Source organism: Staurois parvus, unplaced genomic scaffold, assembly GCF_062004578.1.
Source record: "Staurois parvus isolate SC_StPar_1 unplaced genomic scaffold, SC_StPar_1.0 ptg000685l, whole genome shotgun sequence".
NCBI lineage: Eukaryota > Metazoa > Chordata > Amphibia > Anura > Ranidae > Staurois > Staurois parvus.
In genome coordinates, this window is record NW_028318481.1 from 399,744 (window position 1) to 411,696 (window position 11,953).

General features: G+C 41.6%; 1 protein-coding gene across 1 annotated transcript in view; it reads left to right on the forward strand.

The window, feature by feature from the left end:
• The window catches only part of LOC149447469 (uncharacterized), a 106,810-nt gene extending 96,306 nt beyond the window's left edge, over positions 1 to 10,504 (forward strand). Inside the window, exon 2 of the mRNA XM_089652528.1 lies at positions 10,190 to 10,504. Coding sequence (XP_089508654.1) covers positions 10,199 to 10,504 — 306 coding nt within the window. The 5' untranslated portion in view covers positions 10,190 to 10,198. The remainder of the gene's footprint in view (positions 1 to 10,189) is intronic.
• Positions 10,505 to 11,953: the final 1,449 nt, after the last annotated feature.

Genomic DNA, 11,953 nt, shown 5'->3' on the forward strand with positions numbered 1-11,953 from the left:
ATAAACGCAGTACATTCAGATTGGTGCAACCTTGGGAGCCATACCCAGACGCTTCGCTGTGAGGAAGGCCTGTAATGTTGCTTCGGGCACTAGATCCTGCTTGAGTACTTATCGGCACTTCGTACAATGTGTGTTGTATTCCACAGAGGGTGCTTTACAGATCTATGGCTATGGTCCATCCCTATGAAATCCAAACCCTGACGACTGCTTCAGGGATATGTCCATCCTTATGGGCAAAGCCTGGACCCTTATTAGGGAGCAGTGACCAGGTAGGGAGAGGTTTACCCTGTATTGGACCGATACTGTAGCCTCACTATTTACATATTTTTCCAAAATAGTGCTTGTTCTACTATGCACCATGCACACTGGGCGTTTTAATAATGCTGGCAATGTTAGCTGTGCAAAGTCACGTTAAAAATGTGAGTATTTCAGTGGTTTTTAGCGTTTCTGTATTCGCTTTTAGCGTCATTTTGCCACTTCATTTCGTTTTTGCTGTTTCTAGCTTTTTTTTTTTTTTTTTTTTTTGCCCCAGAAAATTTTTTTTTTTTCGTCAAAAAAAGTCCAAAAACGTTGGTTTGCCGCAATTTACCATGTTTTCACACATTTTGCAGCATTAGAGCGTTTTTACAGCTAAAAAAAACCCACTAGTTCTGGGGGTTTTTTTCGGCCATAAAACACCCCTGCCAAAAAATGTTGATTACAGTCTATATGTGCATGAACACATAGGATAACATGCTGGGGAGTTTACTGGCTGTACTACAAATTCTATTTGCCAGACTACAGCTAATTGGACTAATGCAATAAACAACCAGCAGGATCCTGTTGTGTAGGATCCAGTTTTGGTAGATCACACAGAGATGCTGTCCTCTGCTTTTACTTTTTGTGTTGATCCCCTAGAACAAGTCATGATACAGAGTTCTAGAATGGCTCTCGTATCTGTCCATATGCAAAGAATTATATGACTAAAAGTCTAGACATCTGAAGCTGCTTCTAAACTAACTCAAATATAAGCTCTCTAAAAGAGGACATGCTGTATATTTGGTAAGGCACTTGACAAATGTATCAAAGATGTCACAGAAGGACATGTTGTCCTTCCACAATGGAAGGTTCCAAAACATCCTTCCTCGGGGGGGCTACTACCTCCTCAAAAAGAAGACTAGCTCATCTCTCTCCTCATACTTTATCTTTTGTTTCAATATTTTTATTAAGAAAGTTATGTTTTAAGAATACAACAAGCTCAAGATACTCCCACGCAGGGGCAGAGCAGAACAATAACACATAAACAGATACATCCTGCTGACTTGTATTAGCCAAATAGCAGAATGTCCAATGACATCAAGGAGGGATGGCAAAAAGTCGAACCAAATAATAGCAGCAGCAGTCCATCATATTACCGGAAAAAGAAGAGGAAAAAAAAAAAAAGGTTAGAAGGGAGGAAAAAGAAAATATAGAACATAGAGAGAAAAAAAAAAAAGAATCAGAGCGAAAACATAGAGGAAAGGAACACTAGAAGAATTACGGATCCAGGGCTAGCACAGGCAACGACTTTAAGAGGCCATAACTTGTAGGAGGCAGGGATGGCAATGAATAACGTATCCAAGGTTCCCAAACCTTAAGGAAACTTGGATGAGAATCATGAAGAATGCTAAACATCTGTTCATTGATCAACATAGCCTTCATCCGGGTCTTCACCCCCTGGAAGATAACTGAAGGGGTTCTCCAAGCTTGAGCTATAGCACATTTGACCGAAATAAATAGGTAGGATGCCAATTTCTGCTGAGACCTAGACAGACCCAAAATTGGGCAATGCAGGAGGGCCACCCTTGCATTCCTACGGACCGTAATGTGAAATAGCCTCTGCAGCAAACCAAAAACCCTAGACCAGTAGCCTATCAATCGTAAGCACGACCACCAAATGTGCAAGACATCCCCATGTAGACCACAGTTCCGGAAACGCCTATCTCCACCAGTCGGATTAAAGTGAGCAGTCCGAGCCGGGACCCAGTACCACTGCAGGAGAACTTTGTAGGCTGCCTCAAGAGTGACTGTATTGAATGAACATTTCGCCACCATCCCCCAGGCCCTACGCCAATCCTCTGCCGCAATTGAGAAACCAGATCTCGCTCCCATTGAGAGACATAAGACACGGGTGGTGAGGAGGACCTACTGTTAAGAGAGGCATAAATTACAGAAATGAGACCAGGGGACCCTGGGGAATACTGACAGACGTGTTCAAAGGGCGTTTTGCGGTAATGATATGTAGAGGTACGACGGAGGGATAGGACCCAGTGGCGCAATTGCAAATACCGATAATATTCTCATGGCGGGACCCCCCTTGATTCTTGAAAAGACTCCCATGATGGAAACGTATGAGCGCTCAGAAAATCATGCACAATAACAAAGCCATGGGAGGTCCACCAAGAGAAAGAAGGGGGATGTTCTAGGCCTGGTGGAAATAAAGGATTATGTGTAATCGGCAAAAGAGGTAGAAACGATGATATCAAATTACCTGAATATTTAACAGAATCCCAGGTTCGTAAACTGTGAAGCATGATAGGGCTCAAATCCGGAGGGCGCAACTTAGGCGGGAGCCAAAGCAATGTAGTTAAGGAAAGCGGAGCACAGTTGGGTAATTCCGAGAGTACCCATAATGGGATATCTGTTGTGGCATGAAGCCTAGACAACTGGGAAATCTGAGCTGCCAAGTAGTCTCATACTTCATCTTCAAAGCAAAAACTCAGTCCTTCCTCTCCACACAAAGCTTGGAGCAAAAATCATACCAAGATCTCTCCCAAACCCTCTTCACAATGAGTGGGTGCCTTCGCTCCCAAGAGTGGAGAGAACGTCTATTGCAGTTTGCTTTTCACTGGGTTGCAGACCTTTGGGTTTCATCCGTGATTTCAAAAGTGGTTCAAAATTTTGTTAAAAATTCTACCATCTCTTCCATTGGACCATGGTTCCATTGAACCATCTCTTGTGCAAGGAAGTGGCCATTCTGTCCCTCCTGTAGGAGTGTCAAATGAATCTGATGTATAGAATTCTGTGCTTATTGCATTAAAATATCAACAAGGAAGCCATTTACCTAATATTTTGATTTACGATATGAAACAAATGTGATTCCCCATATATTCTGTACTACCATTTTCAGGCTGGGTTCACACATATGCGGTGTGGTATATTGCACATGATTTGCACAGGAACTGCACAGCATTCCTGTGCAAATCACATACAAATTGTGTGCAGTGCGATTGGAGCCATACATTTTGTATGGCTCCAATCGCACCGCATCTGCACCAAAAATCTGCATCCGGACCCTTTTTTTGGTCTGCACTAGAATTGGATCGCACGGGTATTCACACCCATGCGATCCGATTCTGTACAATGCCCCGCATTTTGCCGACCGATTTCAGGGTGTTGTTAACTTAACATACACACCCTCAGCGGTTCGCATGAGTGGGGTGCAATTCTGATGCAGTGCAGAATTTGCACAGAAAATGTTGCGAATTCCGCACCGCGTGAACCAAGTGTGAACCAAGGCTCCATAGAAATCATGAATAAAGTGAATCAGTCAACTTTATACATAATTTACAAAGTAATACAAGTGTGTTTTGGATCACTTTAACTCTAAAGAATCTCTTTGGACTTTTGGTTGCTACAACAATTATTTGTTTCTTTGTATGTTGTTATGTAATAATTTGATTGGTTCTCTTTATTCACAATTTTTACATTTTAAAGTGGTAGCACACCATATTTGGGGAAGCAAGAGGGAAATACCTAGCATCTGTAGACATCCAAGATGCATATCTGCTTATTCCTAATTACCCACCTCCATTGGTGTTTTCTACCCTTAGCAATAGGAGACAAACACTTTGTTGTACTGGCATCTGGCCTGTCCTCAGCAGCTAGAGTATTCATAAAGGTACTTTAGAATTCAGGACATTCAGGTAACAGGTTACCTAGTTGACCTTCTTCTGAAGGACTCCACTCCCCTTCAACTATCTGAAGATGTCCAAAGAACTATTCATATATGCCAGGACTTCGGTTTGGTAAATCAACATTCAAAAGTCTGCTTTCAACCTTCTCTTCACCTGCCTTTTTCTAGACACTGTCCAGGCCAATGTCTTTCTTCTAGGAAACAAATGTTTCTCTTTCTCTAAGATCTCATGCTCAGATTTTAAAATCAAAGAGACATTCTTCAGTGGGATTGTCTGAGTGTTTTGGGCTTCTTAGCCTCAATCGATGCCCTATCCTTTCCTCATTTCCCTTCAAGGGCTCTCCAGTGCAACATCTTGATGGCCTGGAACAAGTATGCTAATTCTATTGACCTCCCTAAGCTCTTTTCCAAACAAGCAAGACAATCCAATGGGGAAGTTGTTTCTACCACACCTATGGCTGGTGATAACAATAGATGCTATCCTTAGGGGCTGAGGAGGAGGGTTCAGATCTTTCACAGTTAAGAAAACATAGCTCCCCTTGGAAACCATGCTTTGTATCAACATCCTGGAGCTCAGGGTGATAAAACTAGCTCTGAAACACTGGACCCCCCCCCCTTCTGCAAGGTCACCTGATCAAGGTACAATTAGGCAACATCACAGATGTTGCCTATGTTAACCCCTTCACGCTAAGGGTACAACAAATCTAAATGCCTAAGCACAATTTTACAACGTTGATATGTGTTAGTAAAACCGTACATACCATCACAACTACTTTGTACATCCAGGTGAATTATACCACGTTTTTTCAGGACAAATTGGGCTTTTATTTGGTGGTAAATGGTAATGGATATCTCCGTTTTTTTTTTATTATTATTATCAAAGGAAAACTGGCCCAAAATAGTAAAAAAAAAAATTTTTTTTTATTTAGCTGTGTGTTTCTTGTTACTACCATAACCTACCACCAAAGAACAACCAAAATAAATTCTCCAGCTCTTGACGATCGCAGCAATATCATATACAGTGGGGCAAAAAAGTATTTTAGTCAGCCACCAATTGTGCAAGTTCTCCCACTTAAAAGATGAGAGAGGCCTGTAATTGGCATCATAGGTAGACCTCAACTATGAGAGACAAAATGAGAAAACAAATCCAGACAATCACATTGGCTGATTTGGAAAGAATTTATTTGCAAATTATGGTGGAAAATAAGTATTTGGTCACCTACAAACAAGCAAGATTTCTGGCTCTCACAGACCCGTACCTTCTTCTTTAAGAGGCCCCTCTGTCCTGCACTCGTTACCTGTGTCAATGGCACCTGTTTGAACTTGTTATCAGTATAAAAGACACCTGTCCACAACCTCAAACAGTCACACTCCAAACTCCACTATGGTGAAGACCAAAGAGCTGTTGAAGGACACCAGAAACAAAATTGTAGACCTGCACCAGGCTAGGAAGACTGAATCTGCAATAGGCAAGCAGCTTGGTGTGAACAAATCAACTGTGGGAGCAATAATTAGAAAATGGAAGACATACAAGACCACTGATAATCTCCCTCGATCTGGGGCTCCACGCAAGATCTCACCCCGTGGGGTCAAAATGATCACAAGAACGGTGAGCAAAAATCCCAGGACCACACGGGGGGACCTAGTGAATGACCTGCAGAGAGCTGGGACCAACGTAACAAAGGCTACCATCAGTAACACACTACGCCGCCAGGGACTCAGATCCTGCAGTGCCAGACGTGTCCCCCTGCATAAGCCAGTACATGTCTGGGCCCGTCTGAAGTTTGCTAGAGAGCATTTGGATGATCCAGAAGAGGATTGGGAGAATGTCATATGGTCAGATGAAACCAAAATAGAACTGTTTGGTAGAAACACAACTCGTCGTCTTTGGAGGAGAGAGAATGCTGAGTTGCATCCAAAGAACACCATACCTACTGTGAAGCATGGGGGTGGCAACATCATGCTTTGGGGCTGTTTCTCCGCAAAGGGACCAGGACGACTGATCCATGTACAGGACAGAATGAATGGGGCCATGTATTGTGAGATTTTGAGTGCAAACCTCCTTCCATCAGCAAGGGCATTGAAGATGAAACGTGGCTGGGTCTTCCAACATGACAATGATCCCAAACATACCGCCCGGGCAACAAAGGAGTGGCTTCGTAAGAAGCATTTCAAGGTCCTGGAGTGGCCTAACCAGTCTCCAGATCTCAACCCCATAGAAAACCTTTGGAGGGAGTTGAAAGTCCGTGTTGCCCAGCGACAGCCCCAATACATCACTGCTCTAGAGGAGATCTGCATGGAGGAATGGGCCAACATACCAGCAACAGTATGTGCCAACCTTGTGAAGACTTACAGGAAACGTTTGACCTCTGTCATTGCCAACAAAGGATATATAACAAAGTATTGAGATGAACTTTTGATATTGACCAAATACTTATTTTCCACCATAGTTTGCAAATAAATTCTTTCCAAATCAGCCAATGTGATTGTCTGGATTTTTTTTCTCATTTAGTCTCTCATAGTTGAGGTCTACCTATGATGCCAATTACAGGCCTCTCATCTTTTTAAATGGGAGAACTTGCACAATTGGTGGCTGACTAAATACTTTTTTGCCCCACTGTATGTGTATGTTGTACCCGTAGTACAACCCAGAAACAATAGTGCGCATTTTGTTTTTGTCTTTTTTTGTTTTTTTCCTTTACCTAAAACACACTGACATTGACACCAATATTTTTTTAATCCTGACCTTTGCCCCTGACCTTGACCCAAACACTATCCCTGGCAGTGAACTAGATCAAACCTTGATCTAGGTATTTTTTATTTAATTTTTAATTTTTTTTTAGATACATTTTTTTTCTCTCTATGCTAGGAGTTAGATACATTGTATCTCTCTCGTCCATTAATAGAGAGAAAAAACAAGGGGGCCGGGTTGCACAGTGACTGATGACTGTGATAGCCAATCAGAGGCTATCACAGCGATCATGTGACCCAGAATCCTGAGTCCCGGGTCCCGATCGTTAGAATGGGACCCGAGGCTCTCAGTGACACTGCGGTCTTTGTTCTGAGAGCGCGCAGTGCGGCACGCTCCCAGCACAAAGACAGGTACGCAAATATGCAGCCCCACGGAAAAAAGCCCAGTTCCGTGAGGCCGCATATTTTTTTCACGTCTGCATCAAGGGGTTAACCACCAAGGGAGTACCAGGTATCTGGGGGCCTTAATGGAAATTAGGCTAACCATCTCACAGGTAGGGACTAACACTGCCCAGCCCTCTCTGCTGTTCAGATCCCAGGAATGGACAATTGGAAGGTGGATTAACTCAGCCGTCACTGCCTGGACCAACAGGAATGGGCTCTTCATCCGAACATTTTCACTAACCTGTGTCACAAATTGGGGACTGCAGATGTGGACATTCTGGCTTCCAAGTTCAGAAACAAGTTACCCCTGTTTGTACCCAGGACCAAGGATACTACCCCTAACATTGGATGTTGTGATAATTTTCTGAACCCCTTTGCAGTTAATACATGCCTTTTTGCCTGTGGAAATTCTTCCTTGTCTGGTGCAGTGAGAATGAAAGGATTCTTCCATTGCTCTATTTTGCAAAGCAAACTGGTACACAGTCATACTCAAACTTCTGGAAGAAGATTGCTGGCCCTTTCCAAACAAACCAGACCTTCTGTCTCAGGGTCCCCTGTTTCTTCCTGCTTCTCAGTCACTGGCTTTAATGTCATGGCTGTTGAAACCCAGATATTGAGGGACAGGGGCATCTCTCTGATTTTGTCATTCCCACATTTCTAAAAGCCAGAAAAGCCTCTTCCAGAAATCGAAACTATTGTACCAGGAAATGTTTTTGCCTGGTGTAAAAATAAACACTTAAATCACAGATAATTATGGCCTTCCTACAGTTGGGACCAGAGCAGAATTTGGCATTAATTACTCTTAAGGGACAGGTTTACATTAATTTTGTTTGAAAGATCCCTGGCTTCATTTTACCAGGTAGTAACTATTCAAGGTGTTTCAGGATCCTGTGCTTCCTTGGAATCCTAGTTTGGGTCTCTGTGCCCTGCAGAAACCAATATTTTAACCTTAGTGGCTATCATGTCTGTCAGACATGTCTCTGAACTAGTGTCTTTCTCTTGTAAGGAGTCATTTCTGATCCTTCACAAAGAAAAATTAGTCTTGTGCCCAAGACTTACCTTTTTGCCAAAGGTGGTGTCTAACTTTATCCGCTTAAGGCCCGTCCACAGTACATTTACTTCTGCAGGGCAGGCCCTGTGCACAAAAATCACGTGTATATAAACGTGATTCTGCATTTCCAGGTAGGGGGCGTGCGCCCGCCCTACCCGCGTCACCGATCGCGGCCCCGGGTGTTAATCACCGGGTCCCGGCCGGTGATTACCCGCCGGGTCCTGGGTTGTTTACCAACAGCCCTCCTCCCTGTCAGTTTGGGCACACTGCTCAGGATGGCTGAGCACAGCCATCCCGATCAGTGTGCTTTATAGTGATCCCTAGTAAAACATTCTCATCACACAGTTAAACCTTTGATTGCCCCCAAATGTTAACCCCTTCCTGCCAAGTGCCATTAGTACAGTGTCAATGCTTTTTTATTTTTTTTAGCACTGATCACTGTATTGTTGTCACTGGGGATGTCAGTGACACCAAGTCAGTTCCCCCCAGTGTCAGAATGCCTGCCGCCGTCCTGCCACAAGTCGCTGATTTGCCGCTATAAGTTGCTGATCGCCACCGTTATTAGTATTAAAAAAATAAAGATTCCCTTATTTATACTGCTATTTGTAAACGCTATAACTTTCACATAAACCAATTAATTTACACGTATTGGGATTTTTTTTTTTTTAGCAAAGGCATGTCGCAGAATACATTTTGGCCTAAATTTATGACAAAATTTGATTTTTAAATTTCAATACTGGATATGTTTAATAGCAAAAAGTCCAAAATATAGTTTTTTTTCTCAAAATTGTTGGTCTTTTTTTTTTTCATAGCGCCAAAAATAAAAAGCACACAGGTGATCAAATACCACCGAAAGAAAGCTCTATTTGTGTGAAGAAAAGGACATACATTTTGCTTGGGTACTCTTTGCATGACCGAGCAATTATCGGTTAAATTAGTGCAGCGCCGAATAGCAAAAAGAGGCCTCGTCATTAAGGGGGGTAAATCCTCAGGATGGTAAGTGGTTAAAGAAGAAATAGTCCTTCCCTCTTTGTGCCTTGTTCTTGGGCACCCCAAAGAGTGAGCTCTGACAGAATCCAGACAATGAACTACGATAGAAGCCTATTTAAAAGCCACAGCTTCTTTAAGATGGATTCCTCTTTGTCTTGTTGTCAGGGCCTTGTCAAGGACATCTTGCCTCAAAGTCCACTATCGCCAGGTGCATAAGACGACTCCTCTCAATAGATTACACACTATAAAATAAGACATCTTAAGCACATGCTCACTCCTCCAGATTGGTGGGTGTTTTGTGGGCATTCTGACATCAAGCCTCTGTTGCCCAGCTTTGCAAAGGTCTCTACCTTGTCTTCAGTTCATGCCTTCTTCAAGTTATACCAGGTGGATATTCAAGCTTCTGAAAATGCACTTTTTGACTGCAAGGTTCTTGTAGCAGCACTCAGAGATGGGTCTGTTGACATTTGTTCTTGTTGGGCTTGTTAGCACAGTTCTGTTTGCCTTGTTACTCACCCTTCTTAATCATTTTCTTGGGGATGTTCCAGGATCTATGAATATCCAGCCTGTTTCCAGTTCTCTTCGATATAAAATAAGAGGAAATTTGATTTAGCTGTAAATCCCATATTGTGGTGTGAGGTACAGGACATAAAACACTCTCCCCTCTGGTTTTTGTATTACTCTGCATTGTTTGCTAAAAAACTAAGCTGTCACGGTGTGGGGTAGGGTTTATAGAGGTACATGGGGGGGGGCCACATGTCCAGCAAAGCTCTACCAGTGTCTAGTCCGCTAAAGGTACCAGCCCATTACCCAGGGTTGATGAATAGCCAGCCTGTGTCCCATACTGTATTCCAAGATATGAAATTTTACAGGCAAGTCAAAATTCTTATTTTTACTCTGTTCCTTGTTGCAACAGTTATGGCATTTTTCTTTGTTTCTGAGTACTATACATCTGGATGATTTAATGAATAAAATGTATTCTCAGTAACTCTGTTACAGATTGTGAGCAAAATAGACAAGGACTTTCTATTTACCAAATTAAATATGCACAATATTAATATTCTAAATTTTCTTTGTAGGTGACCATCATGAATTACGAAAATCCACCACCATATTCAGGCGTAAACCCTACAGCTCCTTACCCTCCATATGGACAACCGCAAGGTGGCCCAGGTCCTACTCAGTATCCTGGTTACCCTCCAGGCCCTGTAGGCTATCAACCAGGGCAACCAGGCTATCAACCAGGGCAACCAGGCTATCAGCCAGGGCAACCAGGTTTTCAGCCAGGGCAACCAGGCTATCAGGGTTACCCACAGTATGGCTGGCAAGGTGGCCAACCCCCTGCTCCAGTTTACATGGATGCTCCTAAAAATACAGGTATGAATGAAATGTAAGAGGTTTATGTTGGCCATACATGTGGTATTTTTAACTATTCAGTCTCAATTTGTTTTTTGTTTTGTTTTTTTCATCAGTATAAAAAAAACAGAATAGCTGCTTTAAAATTGCTATATGTATGGTTAGTATTTAAACTGTAATCTTTGCCTGGTAAGAAATCATAATTGCTAAATGCACATAAGAACTAGAGTACCTCACATCTCTGCCTGCACTCATGATTTATTTTAGCCATTTGCTTTTACTGCAGTCAACAATAGTAAAGAATAGGATGTGTCCTATACAATTCTGTTAATGGACTGAAGCATGTACTGCAAATTTTTTACATTTAAAGTGTTTCCCTTTTATGATTTGTGAACTTACTTTACAACAAAACAAGTATAGACTATAAAAGCAAATCTACAGTTTAGCTACTTGAGTCCCCAGCGCTGGTTTAAAGCAGTGATGGGGTAGCGTTTGTTTTTTTTTTTTTTGTTTTTGTTTTTTTTTTTTTGTCCCTGCGGTTTTAAGGCTTCATTCACAGCCTATTCTTTTGAATGGCACCCTTTCAAATTGGTGTGGCTTAAAGCTGCAGCAACTTTGAAAAGGTGCCTGCACTACTTTTATGCAAATTTGGTCCAGAGAGTGTAAAGTCGGATAGAGAAAAAAAATGTTTGTTAAAAAAAAAGATAAATATTAAAAAATAAAGAAGAAATTCCTAGATCAAGGTTTGATCTAGTTCAGTGCCAGGGTAAGTGTTTGGGTTAAGGTCAAAAGGTCAGGATTTTTTTTTTTTTTCTTTTTTTTGGTGTCAGTGTGTTTTAGGTAAAAAGAAATCAAAATGTGCACTATTGTTTCTGGGCTGTACCACAGGTACAAGCAACAAATAACATACACATATATGGCATCGCTGCGATCGTCCAGAGCTGGAAAATGTATTTTGAGTTGTTCTTTGGTGGTAGGTTATGGTAGTAACAAGAAACACACAGCTAAATTAAAATTACTGTTTTGGGCCAGTTTTCCTTTGATATTAAAAAAAATAATCAGGAGATATCCATTATCCATTTACCACCAAATGAAAGCCCAATTTGTCCTGGAATAAACAAGGTATTATTCACCTGGATGTACAAAGTAGTTGTGATATGTACGGTTGTACTAACACATGTCAACATTGCAAAATTGTGCTTAGGCATTAAGATTTGTTTTACCCTTAGGCTTGAAGGGGTTAATGTTATCTCAATTTTACACTAATCATATATGCATTACCAATTCTTTTTTTCTTTGTTGTTTCCCACACACATTGCAATGTAGCATCAAAAGGAATCAAAGCTCTTCTAAAGTAAAATGCACACGTTTTCTTTGAGCTTTACTATTCCTATACATTACTTGTGTTGCACTAATGTGATATAATTTTAATTAGCAGACTTTAATTATATTTTTCTAATTTTGTACTGTTTATCCTCAATAAATAC